The sequence below is a fragment of the Saccopteryx bilineata genome, chromosome 2, assembly GCF_036850765.1.
Source record: "Saccopteryx bilineata isolate mSacBil1 chromosome 2, mSacBil1_pri_phased_curated, whole genome shotgun sequence".
Taxonomy (NCBI): domain Eukaryota; kingdom Metazoa; phylum Chordata; class Mammalia; order Chiroptera; family Emballonuridae; genus Saccopteryx; species Saccopteryx bilineata.
In genome coordinates, this window is record NC_089491.1 from 63,519,391 (window position 1) to 63,541,398 (window position 22,008).

Genomic DNA, 22,008 nt, shown 5'->3' on the forward strand with positions numbered 1-22,008 from the left:
GTTTGACTGGTGTGTGGATGTCCCAGGTTCAGTTCCTGGTCAGGGCACACAGGAGAAGCGACCATCTGCTTTCCACCCCCTCTTCTCTTTCTCTATTTATTTCTCTCTCCCCCTCCTGTAGCCATGGCTCCACTGGAACAAGTTGGCCCCGGGTACTGAGGATTGCTCCATGGCCTCCACCTCAGGTGCTAAGAGCTGGGTTGCTGAGCAATGGAGCTATGCCTCAGATAGCAGAGCCCTGCCCTGTAGTGGGCTTGCCAGGTGGAACCCAAGGTGCATGTTGGAGTCTGTCTCTCTGCCTTTCCTCCCCTCAGTAAATAAAAAAAAAAGTATTTCCTATAGAATTCAATTATGTTAATATAGGACTAGAGAGTAATTATAAGACTTTGCCCAAGTCATGTTTTATCAAATTCCTTTGTCCTTCACAACATCTAGTATACTACAGATGCTTAACAGGCACAAATATCAAGGACAAGTGGAATTTCACCATAAAAGGAAGTGACATGTTTCTCTCAGACTGTAAGTTTTCAGAGGATCGATGCTAGGTCACAACCTACTTGCACACAGAGCTTAGCAAACCAGTAGCCTGCAAGCAAAATAATTTGCTTCCTTAGAAAGATGTATACAGTGGAAGTTCCTCAGGGAAAGAAATATATTTTTAACAAGCACTCAAAATCATAATGCATTATAATTAATGTATGATTATACTTAATAATAATGATATTGAGTGGGAAGCACTGATTATAGGTACACTATTTTACACAGGAGATGAAAAATGCATCAATATTAGCTTGTAGGGAAAAAAGGGAATTAATTGGTACACTCTGAAGTAATTGTGCAGTTCAGTACTTAAAAACAAACCTTATATATCAATAGAAGAGATGAAGACAGAAAGAAAATGGTCAGAACTGAGAAATAAGTGTTTTTATTCTAACCATAAAATTAAGGGTAGTAAAGTAAATAGTAGATTAAATGGATTAGACACCGATGCACTATGAGTATCCATTTTTGGGTCAATAGGACCTTTACAAGCCAGAACCTTATGTTGCACCTCCTCAGAAAAAGGTGTGGGGACAGGTTTGGGAGGGTTCTGTGCCGTGAAGAATTACATTAGAAGGGCAAGAGTATGGCTCAAGAGTATGTACAAGAGCAGTATTAGAGGGAGCTAAATATGAGAGAACTTCCTGGTAGCTCTGAATTTTGCTTTTCCTGCTTTGTTTTAAATACTAAATCATGTAGTAGCACAGAATACTGTCTGGCATTGCATCAGCACTTAGACGAAATCCCCAGAAATCACAAATACTGGTCTGAGGAAAGCTAAATGTTCATTTTCCTGATGTTCTAACCCTGTCATCACCTGAGAGGGTTGAGTCTTTCCAGAGAAGGATGGAGTTCAACAGGAAGTCAAACATAGGAACATTAAAAATAGGCTCTACAAATATCCGTGGTAACTGAGTCTGCTTGGAAAAACAGTTATAGGTATTCTATTAGGTTTTGAAACCCAATTGTATGCCAATATCTAGGTAGCTTTCCATAAATTTCAAATGCTAGACTCATTCTAGATCTACCCAACAAAATTTTTGAGAATGGGGCTTAGAAATTGATTGTTTTAACAAGTTCTGAGATATTTATTAAGGAGTCTGCACAATGCTAGTCCATAGAAGTCTCTTGGCCTGATTGTAAATTCCTTCAGCCCACTGTTGTAGAAGTATATATATATCCCTAACATCAGGGACAAGTCATTTTGTTAAATAAAATGTCATCAATTTTCTTTTTCTTTTTTTTTCCAGTAAACTACATTTGGAATGTAAGTAAATAACTCTGAATGTATGATAGATGAAAGCATGCTCAGAGTAACAATTTCCTTCTATTGTACTATTAATTGATCTTAACATATATCAAATCAATGTAACAAACATTTGGTGAGCATTTACTATAAGCCAAGTGCTTAGGGGCATGGATTTGAATGGGCTGTGTACAAATAAAATTTTTCCAGCATGATTTTTATATTCTATGGACTTACATGATAAACCAACATTCTCTTAACTCTGGTTGAATTTCAACTGAATCTTACAACTGAAACATCATTTTCAAGTTACCTGCCTCTCTTACCTTCTTCACAAAATAATCACCATTTAAGTAATACATTGTAAAAACCAGAGGTACTTTCTATTGAAAAAAATTTTTTTATTGAATCTTTTACAAAACTGAACACTTTAGTAACCCCTTAAACAACTGAACTCACTCCCCATTCCTCCATTTATTTTACAAATCCATGGGTTTTGGATTCGGCTTTCTTGTACTAGATTCTTAGTGCTCCTGAGTTGTGTGTGTTCTCTGAGAAAGACCTGTGCTGCATTGAATGAAGAAACAGCTCTTGGTTTCAAAATTAGTAAGAGGCAAATGATAATTTTAACAGCTTGCAACTCCATGGGAAATCAGAGTTAAAGTTGTTAATGATTAAGAAATCAAAGGAACTCTAATGCTTTAATAGCTGAGTGTATGCATGAAACCTGTCACTAACACAGAAAACTTAGAAAATTATTAGGAATCTTCCCCCATGGGGTTAGTCATAACTGTTATTTAGCATTTGAACAGCTATAACTGTACTGTAAAATAATATCTAATTCTGTCAATAATCTCACACATACAGACACTGAAGGAATCAAATGGAAGGCAAAGAATGGTATATATTAACCACCACATTTAACTAACAAGACCAAGTGGAAGGACTTTCAATAGATTTAATGAAACATTTGGAAAAGGTCTTTTGAAGTAAGTAAAAAATGCACACACTAAATCTGAATTGTATAGGCAAACTGAGTTATTATTATCTCTAGAAAGTATACAATATTTAATTTGTATGAATACATCTAAATGTTGAGTTCATAATAAGGGCAAGAGGCTAAATTTTTCTATTAGAATCTTGAGAATCTCTTTGGAAAAATTGTCCTAGAAAGTCTTTCTAGGACTTGAGGTCTGAAATGAACCAAATGATATAAACATGAACAGATCAGAGAAAATAGTAGATGCTAAGAGAACCGTGTTTTCAGAATGGTAACTGACTCCTTGATATCATACTGCATATGTCTGTATCTGAATGACTTCTAACATCAACCCTGCTGGATAATGATAGTTATTCCAAGTCTTCAATCCTTATTAGTAATTCTTAGAGAATCTGTCTCTTCATTAGTTCTACATCTATAATTAGGCAAGGGAAGGAGAAAAAAATTAAATTCAAATGGGATAGTTGTATTAATTGCAGCAGCTTTAGAAGAAAACTTGGGGAAGGAGAAGGTTGAAGCTATTGGCTAAAATAAAAGATGTGGGTGATTCATTCATTTAACTCATACTTACAGAGCACTGACAATGTGCTCAGTGCTCTCCTGGCTGCTGAGAGTGCAATGAGGAAAGAGGCAGACAGGATTTCCTTTCTCATGAATTTCTTCACTGACTCCTCTTAGCATAAGTGATTTAGGGTTGACAGGATAGAATTGATATAATCTTGTTACAAATATGCATAACACTTTAATGACAGTTCTTTTGTTTACAGCTGACACTTTGTATTAAACTGATTCTAGAGGGATGCTTTGACTCCTTTATTTGGAGAATAATAACCTGACTCCACCTGATGCCAAGATAGCAACAACATCAACAAAAGTATCTGAGGCTCTATCCAGAAAAAAATAAATTAGTGAGGTTTTGCATATAGCAAAATTAAATGGGCCTCAATTTCCCTTTCAGTAAATAATTGCCAAATAAGATCATGCATATGAAATGTTAATTGAAGAATATTTTAAATGGTCAATAAATGTTCATTAAAAGGATAGGTGGTAGTTGTTAATAAAGTATTATCAAACTTTACATTAATTACTGAATACTGACTCTTCAACAGAAAATATCTTTACATCAAGGACTGCTATAGTGGCAGAGTGAACATGAACTACCTAAGAGCCAAGATTCCTTATCTGTGTTCAAAAGCCGAATGCACAGGCACTCATCATCATCCCACTAGATTCCTGTCGCCCTCAGCTGCCTCAGAGTAATTGACCAGCACTAGGGGCTTAGCTCTGAAGTGACTCCAGGGAATTCATGGTCTAAGAAAGGAATGGTAAACTATTAACACCAAAGTTAAAAACCACTAGCCTAGAGTTACAAAGAAATAGAAGCCAAATTTGCCCAATTGACAGGCTTCATTCTTATCCAAAACAGCCTTACTCTTAAAGAAATGATTTTCTTTAGTGCACCAGTATAATAATAATAATAATAATAATAATAACAGTAATTACTTATCTGACACTTGCATGTTTCCAGTTATAAAAAAATCATTATATACCTTCTTTCACTTGAACTTCAAAACAATCTGTGAGGTAGTCTATTATTAATTTCCAATTAGCAGATGAAGAAGTGGAGGTCCAGTGAAATTCAGCCACATATTCTGCAGAAGTGCCGGCCTGTACTCAAATCCATACTTCCCAATTTTAAATAAAGAGCTCTTTTCACTTATCTATGAACATATATATTAAGAAAGGTCTTGTTTTAACAAAGGTCCTAATCCTTCTTCACTCCTTAGGAACATGCATGCTTTCACATCTGTCCACAACCAAAGCAAAAGTAGCCTTGTTGTACCATCTTCCTAACTGGTCTCTATTTCCCTCCCCTCAATGCCGCCCAAGACTCCATTTTCTATGGAATCCAATTCCTGTGAAGAGACCATTTAATGAGGCAGGAAGTGGCATATCTCCTCATTTATTTAGGACAAACTAAAGTGTGACTTTTACCTTTATTTCATATACAAAAATTTTATTACATGTGTATATTTTTGTTTGGGTTCTTACTTCTTTATGGGTAGAATTCTTACAAGAATAAAGACAAGAGGACTGGGTTCTGGTCCTGATTGTTCTATGATCTTGCATGAGTTATCTACTTTTTATAGTCTTCAGTTTTCTCATTAAGAAAATGAGCTGGACTAGGTGATCTCTTTCCCCCAGCTCTAACACTCTATGATTCTGTGATTTCTCTTTTCAATGTGATGGGCATATTCGGTTTGCAACTGTTGGCTGTTAAGTATTTGCTAAAGGAATAATGGAAGCAGTTTACTATTTTAAGAATGGCTACTAGGATCAAACACAGCCAAGCACATTGTCAAAAGCACTTGGCTGTATTCCACTACATTCGCTACTGGGATTTTGAAGAATAACTAAAATATATGTGTCAACACCCTCTATGTGCTTCTCTTAAACATTAAAAATAAACTGCAGCAAATATTTTTACTTAGTTTGTAGATCTGAAAATTACTGGTCTCCATTTTGCTCTGTAACAACCTAATTTACTTATTATCTATATTATGGTAAACAAATTAGTTCATGAGTAAATGCCTTGAAAACTGTAGATTACCACACATAAATTATTTTCACATGAAATATTTTCAACAGAAGATATTTTAAAAATAAACCTATTAACATTCTCCAGCCTCCTTAACCAGGGTACTTTACCATTTATTGATTACAGGTACTTATAATTCCATCACTTAGTCAGTTATTAAACTGTGTTACACTAGATTCTAGTCACTAGAGTGATACAAAGGGCCTACTGGATCACCTAGATCTATTTGTCCCTCCATTGAATGCACACAGATTGTGGTGCTGAATAATACTAGAGCAAATAGAAAACCCTTGAGTATGTATATATCCTCTTGCTAGCTGCTATATCTCATGATTTTCTGTGAATCAAGTGGGTTCTAATCTGCTTCTATATTTTAGGTGAGTGACTTGAGGGTGGCTTCATCTCACTTAAGATAAAATACTGGCTCTGTGACATCTGTTTTTCAATCAGAAGCTGCTGTTTCCATTTATTTCCAGACTCATAGCTGTGTTCCATAAGGGTTATGTTGCTGGAAATCTGATTTGTAGAAAAGTAGAATGGTCCTTTATTGTACTATGAAATCTTCAAATGAGATACCATATGTAAAGGAGTTCTAAACAATTATAAAGTTATACAAAGCAGTAATCATTAGGACCGCTAGAACTACTATAATTCCAAACTTATCAGAAAAATGTATAAATTGAGCTCTAAAACTTTACTTTTATTTGACAAAATGATTACTGCATATACTTGACTGTTCTTACTGTAAGAATATGTAAAACACGTAAATTTATACTATGGAAGATGTACACATATAGAAAAATACAAACCCTGAGGCATTTAAACAATTGAATATTCTAAAATATTAAATATTAGTACTTGCTATAAAATATTTTAAACCGTTCACATGTCACTTGTATTTTAATAAGAGAAAGGCAATCTCTTATGTGAATTCTAATAGATTCAATGAAATCATTTGAGTTTTGAAATCATTCCATAAGCCATAAAACAAATAATATAGCTTTTTTTCTAGTGTTTTCAACAAACATTCCTATGCCTAACAATCAGACTTAGGGAGAAAAACTCTTCCTCTCCTATCCACATGCTTCTGCACAATGGGGAATTCTGGCTTTGCTTCAGGCCTATGGATGCTGCCAGTTGACAGAATCCTTCAGAGACAAAACTAACCTCCTGTGTCCTGTGAGGCCCAGTGAGGGGCCTGGGAGGTTGGTAACACTAACACTGCAATCGGTTAGCAAGACATCATTCCAAGAACAACCGTCTATAACTCAAAACTTTGTAATTAAAAGAAAAACAAATTAAAGAAAATTTCAGTAGTTCTTTGGTTCTCTTAATATTCTTATATCATGAGGAAAGTAAACACTAACTAAAGTTGGTACAATTCATTAATATTACTAAAAATTTTATATCACTTCTTAGATACATCCATATGGTATCTAATTCTAAAAGCATTTACTACTATTCTGAGATTACAAAAGTTTCATGGCTTATTAACCTTCAAAGCTCCAGAATCTTTTAATTAGGAGAGCTTTGTTTAGTCCTAGGTCTTGCTTACCTAACATGGGCTTTTAAAATAAAGGACATTTCTTGAAGGCTTCCATTTCCCCGAAAACTTAGTAGGTAGGATTCTTTGCAATTGTATCAAAGGAAGAAGTAGGCGTTAGCTGTCTTAGGTGCAATTCACCAAGTTTACTTCATATTTAGTTTGAGTATGTGTTATTTTTGAATCAGACTTTTTTTCTTGATCTCGCCATCACCTCCACTGAATAGTGCTGCTATACATAAGTGCAGAGACCTCATAAAGTAAAAGTTATACATATTGCCATAACAGATGAAAAAATAATTATAACCCAGTTAGAAGACAATCACAGTTTATTACAACCTCACACAAACTATATCTCCAGACATATTAGGGACTATTCTATGATTTATTTTTTAAGAGCCCTTCTTAATATCTTTCATTAACTATACCTCAGAAAATAGGGATCTGTAATTTAAAAGCTAAAGCTGATAATCTGTGAATTAAAAATCTAAAACCCTTGAGATATCTTTATAAAATAGCCAATCTTGTCCTGACTCTTCAGCATGGGACACTTGCACTAGAAATTAGGACTGTGTTAAAACCACATAACACGTGTCTTTATCCCTAGTCTCTTCCCATTAAATATGTCTTGCCACAAACCAAAAAGTCATTTTTCTAGAAAACAATCTGGAAGTTTCATTGTTTTGCTTCAAAGCCTTACACAGCTTCAAAGCTATGTTCTGCACAAGGAACAAACTTAACTTCACACAGAACTAAATCCCTTACTATGGTCTGAACTACTTTTTTAAATCTCATCTCCCACTAAAATACTCAACCTTCTCAATTCTTTTCCAGCAATGCCAACCTCACCAAATCAGAGCATTTACTACCAAAGACAACATGAACTCTACTTGTCTGTACTTTTGTTTACATTATTTCTTGTCTGAATGTTCCTCTTTATGATCCCTCTAAGTTCCTACTCAAATAGCACTTTCTCTATGAAATTTCCCAATCCTCCCTCTCTTAGAATTTGATGAAAATTCCTTCACATACAAATAGGATCTTATCAAGGCTTTATTTTAGTACTACTTACATTGTAATATGTAAAAAAAAACAACAACCCAAAACACCATGTCCCCACCCTTCTAATTTCTTAGGTAAGGGCTGTGTCTTATCTCTGAACTCAGGGCCTAGTACATAGCAGGACTCAATTGCTAAATAGAAAAAGGACTACTGTGTGATATATTTTCGCCAGCAAAGACTTATAGTCAGTACTTCTGACTAAGCTACTATGGATATGGAGGAAATTTGGCCAAGTGACTAGTCATTCCATATCAATGGATTAGGCAGACTGATGCAAATGATCAGATTAACAATGTGTAGGCTTCCTTTCTACCTAATTTCATGTGCTCAATTGAAAAGAAAAATTATAACTACATCCATGTCTGAGCTATACTAATAGAGAGGGAGAGACATTTCTTTTTATTTACTCCAAACTGTGATATAAGTCACTTGAGACTAGAAGGTCCTAGGCTATGTAACAAATCATGGGCCTCTTTCTGTAAATCATTAGGTCTTTCTGAGAATTAACTGAAAAATAGAACTATTAATACTTTGATTGTCACAAGGCCATAGGGCTAGACTAGATTGAGGTATTTTTCAATTCTAAGATCTATGATTTCAACCATCCATTCATCCATCCATCCATCCATCCATCCATCCATCCACCCATCCATCCATGAGTGCCTGACATCTCTTACAGCTCTAATATCTATAATTCTACATCTATGAAAGTTGGATTCAAAGAAAGTACAAAAAGTTCCAAACATTCTGCCAGAATTGATACTGGGTCAAAAGAAATACTTAAGGGATGTGCAGAACACCAGGTAAGAGACTCATGAATACTGAAACAAATTTATCCAGTTGGTATTTGCTTGGGTACATTTTTTGTTTTGTGTTTAATTTCCTGGTTTGAATAGCATAGGATATCGCATTTAACTTGAGAGGGGCTAGAGAGGCTGACTAATAAGGAATCTTTTTTTCTTTTCCAAATGAGAAAAGGGGAGATAGACTCCCTCATGCACCCTGACTGGGATCCACCCGGTAATGCCTGTCTGGAAGCCGATGCTCTGCCCATCTGGGGCCATGCTCATATCTAAGCCAGTTTTAATGCCTGGGGTGGAGGTTCCACGAAGCCATCCTCAGCGCCTGGGGCCAATGAGCTCAAATCAATTGAGCTGTGGCTGCAGGAGGGGAAGGGGAAGTGGGGTGGGGTGGGGAAGCAGATGGTTGCTTCTCCTATGTCCCTTAACCAGGAATCAACCTAGAACATTCACAGGCAGGGCCGATGTTCTACCAGAGGCCAACTGACCAGGGAATTGAGAAGTAATTTTAAAAGAATTGGAAAACAGAACTGTCTGTTATGAAAGTATGTCAACAACAGTGACAATATTCTTGCACACTTAGGTATCTGTTCTACTGGTTCAGAGAAAAAGGAGACCAAATAGCTAACGAAATACATAGCTTTGACATGTCAATGATGAACTCCAGAGTCTACCTTTGTTTCTGTTGCATGGGTTGTTGCCTCATAGCCATATACTGCATGTCTTCTTGTAGACGATTAAGAGGGGAATCTGGCTTGACACGAATCCCATAGTAATGGTACTTGGAGTTTCCTCTTTATGAAAGAACAACAAACATTAGAGACACAAAAAGTCAGTCAAACCAATATTAATCATATAGGATGTCCATACACCTTCACGTTTTGAAAAATATATAAAAGCAGCATACTAATGTTATAATTTATGATGTGTTCTGGATACTTATATATTTTGATGGTGACTACATCTGAGGAATCAAAATAAGACTCTGAATCCATCAGCTTAACACTCTAAAACATAACAAAACAAAGCAACAACAAAAAACCTTTCTTTATAAACTTTCTCTTAAACGTTGTCTTGTCAAATAGTCTATTTATTTGATTTAACTTACATTTTATTTTCAAATTTATGTTTTAAATTTAATTTGAAAAGGGCAATAGTGAGAAAAAAAATTCTGACCAACAAATATTCGTTAACTAACAGAATAAAGGGTGACACACTAAAAAGAATTTATAATAAAGAGGTTATATAGAACCAACAGAAAAATATCTTATTCTACCTTTCTTGGGCAAGTTCTATATTTTTCAAGTTCTAAAACTGCAGGGATGATGAAGAGAACTTCACGGATGCAAGATGTTGTGGAGAAGTCTATTATATTTAATATTTTGAAACCTAAAAAGAAGCATGCATTTACTCATTTTGAAACATTTTATTAGCCTCTGTTTTTATGGATTTATATTAGTTTCACAGGCTGAATAAGATGTGTCATAACAGACATGGCGAAATTTCTCTGTGAAAATGGCATATTTCCAACTGGAATAAAAATGTCACAATTTCCCCACGTTCAGGAGAAAAACCATGCTTGTTATTAGAAATGACAAAGTTTAGTTCTGAATGAAATTTGAAATTTTTGCAAAAATAACATTTTAAATATGTAAATTTTTGCAAAGAGAAAATAGCTTTTCACAAGCCTATATATAGCAAGACATCAGTGTTCCTTTCAATTTTTTCTTTCATTTATAAAAATAAATGCAAGGAATACAAATTAAATATTTCATATAAAATAAAACAAAATACAATATACAGTTAGTTGATGTATTATAGAATTGTATACCAGAAACCTATATAATTTTATTCATCAATGTCACCTCAATGAATTCAATGAAAAGTAAAATAAAATAGAAAAAAATGTTTAAAGTTGTGGGATAATTTCCACATGAAATATACTTGAAAATGATATTGAATTATGATTAATTTTCTTAGGTTCAACAATGATGATAAAAATATAGAACAAAATTTTACTTCCATAATTAAAGAACATATATAAGATAAACTTTATATATTTGAAAGAAAAACATTAAAATCTTATTATAGAAAAAATATTTCTAGTTTTTAAAAAATGTAAGGCATCTGAATAGCTACATAGTTTCAGCAAAATAAACCAGTATGAAAACCTAATGCCTCTAAAGAAAGACACTCCACTTGCTGAGATTAGATCTTGTCTCCAAAATACCACAAACCCAATTAGTGTATTCTCTTGTACAAAGTCAAGAATGATAGGTAGCGAGTAGTGGTAGGAGTAGGAAGCAGAAGACATTAAAAGGGGACACAGCCAGTGACAGAGCTGCAGAGTGAAACGTCTCTCTTGTCAGACCACAAAACAGGTGAATGCCAAGTTTCTTTTCAGTTTCTTAGAAATCAGTATTTGTTGGGGTTGAAACAGGGGAGGTAGTTCTTTCTATGACATTGGCAATGGGGGAGGTCAGTGTATCCCATGGTCTTGGCTTTAACTTAATAGAGAAGTGCAATCTACAAAAGGTACTTTTTAACTTGCCTTTATGTTTTGATTTTTACATTTTACTTAGTTCTAAAACATGAAAAAAGGTCTGGTTCTGGTTTGAATGAATTCATGAGTTAATTTTATCACTGGATAAATAAAAGTTCTGTATACTGATGGGGTTTTTTTTTTCTTTAAATATCTGAGTTAAATTGTCTCATGATTTATACTGATTTTCTTTCTGTTCCCAGAGTTAGTAGTAGAAAATGGATGCTAATACAATTTCCAGGGTAGAGAAACACAGTACTGTGACCCCTACCCTTGTCAGTTCTGCTATATGAGAGTTCTACTATCTTTATAACAGAGCATTTGTTTAAACTTTCCCCATAGGATTTCTCTTCTTTTTATTCTTCATGGCTGTGCTTCCCATCCTTAATTATAAATATTATATAACAATTTTAAAAGGAACAGGAGACATGATTGTTACATAGTGAGAGGAGCGAAAAAGAACACCGTAGAGTAAATGCTGCAATATTGCAATATGTACTTATAGAGGTATAAATTCTACTCATTCACAAACCCAAACAACCCTCATTTTGCCACTTTCTATTTTAAAGATGTGTTTCAAGGTTTGAATGGAGCATGAAAATAGGATCCATTGAAATACCTTTCCGTAACAAAAGAAACTCAACAATATAGCTATTATAATGTTGAATAAAGCCCAGAGTTTCAAAAAAAATTGGCATGGTATGTATAACTACTGAGCCATCAGCTAGGAGATAGTAGGTTAGGTCCCAAACAATGATTTTTGTGGTTCTGGGGGAAAAATACTCAAGAAACAAAAAGCTGTTTTTCAAGACTGAAAGCCAGTAGGTAGAAGAAAACACACTTATGAGAAAACTAAACCTTCAGCAACCTGAAAGTTGTGTTATCACTTAAAATGCAACAGAAGGAAACAATTCACACTTTGAATATATACAGATCTTAAAATTCTCACAAAAATCACATACTCACTCTTCCTTTCAGTATAAATTTATGAGGTAATTACTATACTAAGGCTCTATTTTATTAAGAATATTAAAAAATCCTTTATTAGACTACTATGAAGCTATGGTTTATAACTAATTAAAGGTAGATCCTCTAATGTTATAAGGTGCAGTATCTTTATTTTATACTATTTAATAAGAATTTCTGTAAAATCTAGGAAATTAAAAAATCCATAGCTTTCTGCCCAGCAACTTAAAATACTTGTTATGATAATTTTTAAAAATTACAGAAAAGTAAAAAATGAAGCTCCACAGTTCTAAGTACTGTTTTTGTAATATTTTGACAAGGAAGGAAACAGAGAAACTAAAAGTCTTCTTCACTTTATTGACTTCCATGCAATAAAACTGTACCAAAATTTTACTTCCATACATGTATGTTTTCACAGTCAAGAATTTAAAAAGGCTAAAAAAGAGGTTAAATAGGACCATGTTATTATTGAGGGGGTTCAAGCACCCATATTTTTCAAGTTCACCAAATGATTTTTAATTGGCCTCCAGAAATGAAATGAAAAAACTCAGCTTTAATATCCTAATCTAGTCTAATAGAAGAATTATTTATAGACATTTCAATGTGATTTTTCAAGAGACAAGAGTTTTCCATTTACTATGTTACTTTACTCATCATCTTTAGTATTATTATTTTCAAAAGAAGACAGTGATGTATATTAATTTTTACATCATTATATAAAAATCTTGCATTAACAGGTTTGTCTGCTAGTTCCTATGTGATTTGAGAACCAGCTCTTCTCAAAGCTTTGCTCTGTTGATGTTTAGGACAATGCATCATCTGATTTGGTAGTAAATATTGAGTAATATACTTTCCTTTTCCTGAGGTTTTTTATAAACTCAGATAATTCTGTATTTCTTCTTTATATGTTAGCTGTAATTAAGTACTTTTACTCAAACAACAAACTGAATTGCTATAGTTTGAATAAGAGAGCTTAATTTATGATCTTCAATACTAACCTAGTTCCCAATCTCCTGGTTCGTAGCCCCATAAAAATTGACCTTATTAGTTTTCCAAAAGAAGCAGCATTGACTGGGTCCAGTTTGTGTTCCTGACAGTGTCGTAGGTAGTGGTTATATAGAGTGCTTCTGGGAAGGCTCACTCCTTCTGCTGTCTCGTAATTGTCCAACAGCCACTGGAGCTAGTGTAAATAAGACAGAATAAACACATAGAAACCATACAATTTGTAGAAATGTCTAAATGTACAAAACACAATATCTGCAAGTACAATATATGGAAATACTTGAATCTTAATCAAGCCTTGTAATAGGGCAAACTGTTGTAATATAGAGGCCATTGTAATCTGACTTTGAAAAACGCTCAGAAACTGTAAACAGCTACACATCTTCATGACCTCAGAGCATTTCCATTCCTACAAACATTTGAACACATGTAGAGACAAAATCATTTTCCCTGTATTGGTTGCTATTTTGGAGGCAAACACTTCTTCCAGGAATTCAAATAATCCCATTAACAGATCATAAAAATAATTTATAATTGTTACAGAACAATATATTGATATGTTACCAAACCTACCAGAATGATGCATAATGTCTTTAGTGTTGGCTTGTTATAATATATGAACACCAGGCGCCAGGCTTTCTTGTATGACTTTTATATTAAGGTTCTATTAATTTTTATAAAATTCTAATTTACTTATCTAATTTACTTATTCAAGATAATACAATAATGGTACTATTGGAACAAAAATTCTGCAAGCAAAAAGGAAAATAAAGTCAGCCATTTTTTTTCCCAAAAGGGAAGAAACTCACTTGATTTTGGTTAAAAAAATATATATGTATTTGTAGAAATATATATACATATATATGTAATAAAAAGGAATCATTTATTATAATCATTTGAATTTTTCTACCTCAAAACTATGGGTTTTGTCCCCATAATTTTAGAAGACACACTACAACTGTAGTTGGTAAAGCAGTATTTCCCTAGTTTATAGTTTGCATTTTAAGGTTTTATGTTGTCCTGTGTATATTTAAAAAAAAATCTTTAAAATATAGTATGAGCAAAATATTTTTAGAAAATCTAACCTTGGTATATATTAGAAAAATTTAATTAATAATTTGTTCATTTATTTAAAAAAGGAGAACTGAAACAGATCTTAATGACTTTATTAAGGTCATATATTACCTAAGTGAGAGGAAGGGAGGCAGAGAGACAGACTCCCGCATGCGCCCTGAATGGGATTCACTTAGCAAGCCCATCTGGGGGCATTACTCCATTAATCAGCAACTGAGCCATAGAGCCATCCTCAGTGCCCAAGGCCTACTTGCTCGCACCAATTGAGCCATGGCTGCAGGAGAGGAAGAGAGAGAGAGAGAGAGAAAGAGCAGAAGGGGGAGGGATGAAGAAGCAGATGGGCGCTTCAACTGTGTGCCCTGACTGGGAATCCAACCAGTATATCCACACCCCAGGCTGCCGCTTTTACTACTGAGCCAACTGGGGTCAAGATTCCTTTATTAAACATCAAGAATACACTAGGCAATGTGGTAGGCACTTAGTGATGCAAAAGTAAATGAAATCTCACCCTGTCCTCTAGGAACTTACAATCATATCCTCCAAATGATAATATGAACACAAAAAAAGTAAAGCATTTCTCCATTTTGCTTATGTATTTTAAAATTTGTAATCAAACTCAGAATCTGAACTTTCAGACTCTTAACAAAATTCATTAAAAATATTTTCAGAATTATTATCTTTAATTAACTGTAACAATTGAGTTTTCCAGAAGTATTATAATTTCAAATATTCCTACATTAAATCTATACTAAAGCTGGCTTAGAAAACATAGCCACCAAGATTATTAGACAGAGCAGGCCCTGACCAGTGTGGCTCAGTGGATACAGCATTGGTCCAGCATATGGACATCCTGGGTTCAATCCTAGTTAGAGCACATAGAAGAAGTGACCATCTGCTTCTTCCCCCTCCCTCTTCCTCTCCTGCAGCCAGTGTTGAATGGTTTGAGTGTGGCCCCAGGCACTAAGAATAGCTCCATTGGATAGCTATCCTCCAATCAACCTCAGTTGCTAAAAATAGCTCAGGACTCAAGCATCAGCCCCAGATGGGGTTGCCAGGTGGATCCCGAATGGGGTGCATGTGGGAATCTTCTTCACTATCTCTCCTCCTCTTACCTAAAGGGAAAAAAAAGAGCAGAATACTTTTTGTAAAAATTCATGTTTTGGCCAGACCAGGTGGTGGTGCAGTGGATAGAGCATCAGACTGGGATGAAGAGGACCCAGGTTCAAAACCTCAAGGTTGCTGGCTTGAGTGCGAGCTAATCCAGCTTGAGCATGCGGGGTTGCTGGCTTGACTGTGGGATCATAGACATGACATAGTCGCTAGCTTGAGCCCAAAAGTCACTTGCTTGAGCAAGGGCTCACTTGCTCTGCTGGAGCCCCCTGGTCAAGGCACATATGAGAAAGCAATCAATGAACAACTAAGGAGCCACAATGAAGAACTGATGCTTCTCGTCTCTCTCCCTTCCTACCTGTCTGTCCCTGTCTTTCCCTCACTCCGTCTCCTCTCTATCTCTCTTGCTAAATCAATTAATTAATTAAGTAAGTTAAAATAATTTTTTAAAAATTCATGTTTTGGTCAGGTAAACTGGAAGTTCTCAACCACATCTACATATACTATATACATTTAAAAATGCCATTGCCTCTGTAACATATACAACCCTCCCCCATAAATAATTTACAAGTCAAAGAATTCTTTTGATATGAATCACCTATAACCTGCCAGTATACAATTCCAGAGGCTCTCAAATATGATTTCAAATGACACACCGAATGGCATATTCAGTGTAAAAGAGAGAAGGTAAACTAGGAAATCAAGTTTTTTAGCATTAGACTAGTATTCTGCCTATCACATGGGTCTCTTTAGTGTTTCTTTTAAAGTTTTAAGACAATGTTGACTACAAACACAACTGACACAAATCACATATAAAATGTGGCAATAAAATCTGCCTCACATATTTCATCCATGCACACTGGGATCTGAGAGCACTGTTTCCTCACTGAGCAGTGTGAGAGCAGTTCCCGAGCACCACATTTCACTGAAGTGTTGGCTCCTGTTTGTGCACATATACCTGATAAAGCTGTCCATTGGTATTCTTAATATATTAAGAATATAGAAATACAGAATACAGAAACACAGAATAGATAAGTATAATATGATTTGAAATTCAGTTCCTTGAGATCAAGTAATGTTAAGGAGACACATAGAAAAAAAATCCCAATAAAGACAAATATATAAAAACTATAAACATTTTTTGAAAAATGGTAATATTATATAATTGAACAAATGAAGTGTCCACATCCACAATGATGGAACACACAATATATGTAAGTTAAAAATTTCAAAGATATGTTTATAAGTATTTCTATGTATCCTAATAATGCATACAGTTGTCCCTTGCCATATTGTGGTTCACTTTTCATGGTCTCACTGTATCACGGATTTTTTAATTGTATATATCTAATTTTGTATCGCGGATTTTTCACTATATCGCGGGATTTTGCAGTAAATAGGCATTTTTATCTATTTATTATTTTAATTATTTTTGTGGTAAAATAAGCAAAATAAATGTGGGAAATGTTAATAACAGTGTGGAAAAGGTTTCTAAGAGTGTGTGGAGGGTTTATAAAGCTTTAAAATATATATAAATAATAAAATAAATATTAGGTCACTACTTCGCGGATTTTACCTATTGCAGTGGGTAGGGGGTTCTGGAACCTAACCCCGCGATAGAAGAGGATCCACTGTATTTCCAAAAACAAATAATATAATTTCTTTTAAAAATATCAATAAGCCTGACCTGTGGTGGCACAGTGGATAAAGCGTCCACCTGGAAATGCTGAGGTTGCCGGTTCGAAACCCTGGGCTTGCCTGGTCAAGGCACATATGGGAGTTGATGCTTCCAGCTCCTCCCCTCGTCTCTCTCCGTCTCTCCTCTCTCTCTCTGTCTCTCTCTGTCTCTCTCTCTCTCTTTCTCTCTCCCTCTCCTCTCTAAAAAATGAATAAATAAAAAATTAAAAAAAATCAATAAAAAATCAAATATTTTACCTTTGTTTATGAAAACACATAGCATATTTCCCCATGTATAAGACACACCCTTTTTCAAAAAATTTGGGGTATACAATCTGGGTGCATCTTATACAGTGGTTGTTGATTATAGTACTTGTATTTCCCGCTTATTCACACGAATAAGAATTTCTATGAGTTTTATGATGAATAAAACTTAATTTCAATAAATATGTAATACACATTTTTTCAAATTTTGGGCCCCAAAATTAAGGTGTGTCTTATACATGGGGCAATACAGGTATATCTATGAAGAAAATGTTAATTTAAAGGCTTTTTCAGAAATGGTTAATAATTTTATAAAATGTTTTATAAACAAAAGTACATAAATAAAAACAGATCTAATGTAAAATATGTTTAATATATAAAGTAAATGAAAATAATTTGTTTAACCAGATACAAAGATAACATTTCTATAAACTGTTAACTATTTACTAGTCTACTTTTAATATTTAATTACATAAAAGTAAAGACAAATATCTAAAAATAAGATTTACTGCCTGACCAGGCAGTGGCACAGTGGCACAGTAGATGGAGCATTGAACTAGGATGCAGAGGATCCAAATTCAAAATTCTGAGGTCACCAACTTGAGCATGGGCTCATCTGGTTTGAGCAGGGCTCACCAGCTTGAGCCCGAGGTTGCTGGCTTGAGCAAGGGGTCACTCGCTCTGCCATGGTCTCCCAGTCAAGGCTTATATGAGAAAGCAATCAATGAACAACTAAGATGTCTCAACAAAAAACTGATGCTTCTCATCTCTCTCTCTTCCTTCCTGTCTGTCTGTCCCTATCTGTCCCTCTCTCTGTTTCTGTCACACACGCAAAAATAAATAAATAAAGATTTACTAATTTTTCATGATCAAGAAAATTACCATTTAGACAAAAAAATTATAAAAGAATTTGACAAAGCAAATCAAATAAAATACTGAAGGTTTTATAAATTATTTTTTATAAAAGTAAAAAATAATGCAAATATTAAAGTTCAATAAAAAAATCTTGAGATTGAAGGTATGTTTATAGATACAAGTTAATCAGACCATTTTTAATAAGAAAACTTCTCACAGAGTGAGATAATTATAGCAAAAGTTGGCTTTAAAATATTCAGGAGCCTAAATGATATTAGTCAAATTCAATGACTAATTTAAAGAAAATAAGGCTTTTATTGGACTGGCTATGTGTGGTTCTCTGACATGGCAAGTCAAATAATTTGGACTGTTTTGTAAATTGTTATTAAAAGGTTTACATTTTTAAAAATTCTTCATTTATAAACCAGTATTTTTAAAATCTGAGTTTATTTGTAATATATATGTGCATGTGTGCACACACATACATATATGTAAATACATGTACACATTTATGTGTGTACGTGTATATATGTACATCATTAGTTGTTTGAAAAATCACACAAGGATGAGCATTCTAGTAACTCTAACTTTGACAGTCACAAAGCCACATTTTGTTCCCTGTACCTTGATTGCAGGAGGAGAAATTTCTGTTCCTTCCTGGAAGCATAGAGATCACTTTTGAAAAGCAGAAGGAGGTCAAGTGGAAGTAAAATCCCTGAGGGACTAAGGGATTACTCTGCTGCAGCCAGGGCTGTCCCAGCAAGGATACCTGCCAACACCTACACCATCTAGGGGTAGTGCTCCTAGACACTCACTGTGTAACTAGAAATTGGTTTAGGTCCTAACAGATAACACTTTGAGATTTAGCTGGGAATTATAATCTGTGGTCTATATGCCAATATTTAACCTTTAAGATTTGACAGTGAGGAAACTGTAAATCAGGCATTTGAATCTAAAACACAGAATAGAAAGAATTAATTTTATTTTAAGAGAAATTTGGCAGTTAAGTATAACCTGAAGGCAAACACTCCATGCGCTGCCCAAAGAAAGTTGATGCCTGTTATAAGATGTAATTTTTTCTTTGAGTACTGTTTTCAATAAAATGTATTTTGACACTCATATTTAATACCTTTAATGTTAAGTAATTTAGAATGAAACTATTACTGTTTCTTTTATTCTTTTATATGATGTCTTATAAAATATTTGTTTACATGTGTGATTTTAAAAGCCCATAAAAAACTATAGGATCTTTTAATTTTTATCTTTAAAAGCTGATGATTGTATTGATGAACTAACATAAATTTCAAGGGTGGAAACCAAGATAATCGTATCTTTCAACCTTTGCATTTAACCTATATTAATCAGGGTAGATTAAGGAATATCTGATCCTTAATTTCTGATCCTGATTTCCCAAAGGGGAAAAAAACCCAAAACTGGTTGACAAATAAAAAAATAAATCTTGCATTCTCCAATTAACACCTAAATGTATCATTTGGTATTTTTACCTAGATGGATTATTATCCATCAGGACTCATTTTATGTTTGGTTCACTGACAATATGCATTTCAGCAAGTCTTATTTCTATCACAACTTATAGTTACAGTACAGCAAAGTCAAAGGAGAGTGAATATAAAACAAGATTTTGCTTTGAGCTCAACATAGTTCAATAGGCAAAACTAGTAAAAAACATAAAATAATTATTGGCTAGATTGTTAAAAGTCTATAAAATTAATACCTAAGCTATTTATATATTTTAAATGGAGTTTTTTTTTAATGCAAAAGCTGAAGAACATTATGCAAAAATTGGGAATGATTAAGAACATTTCTTCATACAGATTTGTGATCTGAAATATCGCAAATTGGATACAATATAAATCATTAAATGCCAATTTATGTTAATTACAACAGAGGAGTATAAAATAAAGTCCTCAATGAAGAGAATTACAATATTCTAATTTGATTTAGTCAGACTATACATCACTTACCTGTAGCATCTTCACATACAAAAAAATTAGAAATAAAAATGTGTAAAAATTATTATACTAATAGATTGATATAAAATTAAATCAAAAGTACCATTTTAAAAACATGGAGATGAATGATATCACCCTTGGATATAAGTTTTTGAAGGATTAGTCTGGAGAAAAAAAACAGTGGTCTAGTTTTAAATTGATGGTTGCATATGGGTAAATGATAGAGTGAATGTCTATTTTTTCACTCAAATAGTATACAGGGAGAAGACCACTCTCTACCAACAACATTCACACATACACCAACTGAAAGCACACTTGATAAAAGAACAATGCATATATATGTTCCCAAATAAATGCACACATCATTGGTAAAGGAACTCAGAATACCAAAGGTAGGGTCTGTTCCCTTCACTACTTGTTTCTAACATTCCTTCAGTTAGCAAATATTTAGCGAGCAACTATTATATACCAAGCACTGTTCTAAACACCAAGGATACATTGGTGAACAAAACATCAAATTCTTATACTCTTGGAACTTTCACTTGTCAATAAACATTTTCCATTTGCCTATAAGATGCTACTACTGACATAATCGCCATTATGTTACTATTGTTAATAGAATAAAACATGGCATTTAGTGTGACTATACTCAGTCACTGGTGGGAAACTGTAAAGACTATGAAACAGACAAGTTAGACATGCATTTCAACCTGGATGATAACAACATGATAATTATACAAATAGAACAGCAACACTAAAAACTCTTTAAAAATATTCTCAAAAAAGGATAAAAAAATTTAATACCCTGCTCCATTATCTAGTGTGCAGGAAGATAAAAAACAAAGCAATCAAGTTGGATACTACTAAGGGGGGATCATTTCTGTGATTTTACCCTAATAAGAACTTTCTGAATTACTATGAATAATCAAATGTATGAAGAGTAAACAGGAAATCTGTTTAAGTCCATATTCCAAAGAAAATGACAACAGGCTCTGACCTAAGAAATCACGATGAAGATCCTTCTTTAGAAACTGATAAATATAGAACACAAATTATCAACAATTTCTCTTTTAACCTTCTGTCTAATGAAATGGATCCTTTGTAGAAACTGATAAACCAAAGAACTATTATCATAAAGATGAATATGTGTCCTCTTCAAAGAATCCCACAAAATTCAAATAATTTTATATTGGTCCTATACAGTGAGGGATATAGGCAACTTACAGTTTATTGACATCTAAAATGTTAACAATAACTCATTTTTTAAAAATCTCTACTAAAATTTTTCTACATAACTGAAAATCACAAATTAGGTTAGCAGAATTAAAATACCTTTAGCAGGTGGTTTACAACTAGAATGCTTGCAGCAGTTTATTCTAGCTGTTTAGATAAATCTAACAGGAATGAAGAGCATCACTAACATTTCAAGAACAGATCAACTACAGGATCTTCTGTGCTCAAGGAGGAAGGAAACCTGACTCATATGCACAAACACTAAGTTTTTATTCACTCTTTACAAACCATCTGTAGAATCATTTATATTTCCAAAGACCTGACTATAAATGTTTTTAAATGAATTAAGCTGTACCTCAGAGGTATAATAAAAATGAATCAGGACAGCTAGAGAAAGAGTATCACTGCATTAGCAACATTTACGCCCACTCTTTCTATATACTGAAACAGCCTCTGGCAGTTGTAAACAGTAAGGAAGATTTGTCATGCTATGTAATAGAAAATATAAAGCCATGGAGTAAT

At 33.9% G+C, this 22,008-nt stretch overlaps 1 protein-coding gene across 3 annotated transcripts in view; it reads right to left on the bottom strand.

Annotated features, from left to right (window-relative positions):
* The window catches only part of RFX3 (regulatory factor X3), a 325,625-nt gene that overhangs the window by 71,618 nt on the left and 231,999 nt on the right, over window positions 1-22,008 (bottom strand). For all 3 annotated transcript variants that reach the window (XM_066257177.1, XM_066257176.1, XM_066257175.1), the window contains 2 exons: window positions 13,297-13,478; window positions 9,465-9,584 (listed from right to left, as the gene is read on the bottom strand). In XM_066257177.1, coding sequence (XP_066113274.1) covers window positions 9,465-9,584; window positions 13,297-13,478 — 302 coding nt within the window. The remainder of the gene's footprint in view (window positions 1-9,464; window positions 9,585-13,296; window positions 13,479-22,008) is intronic.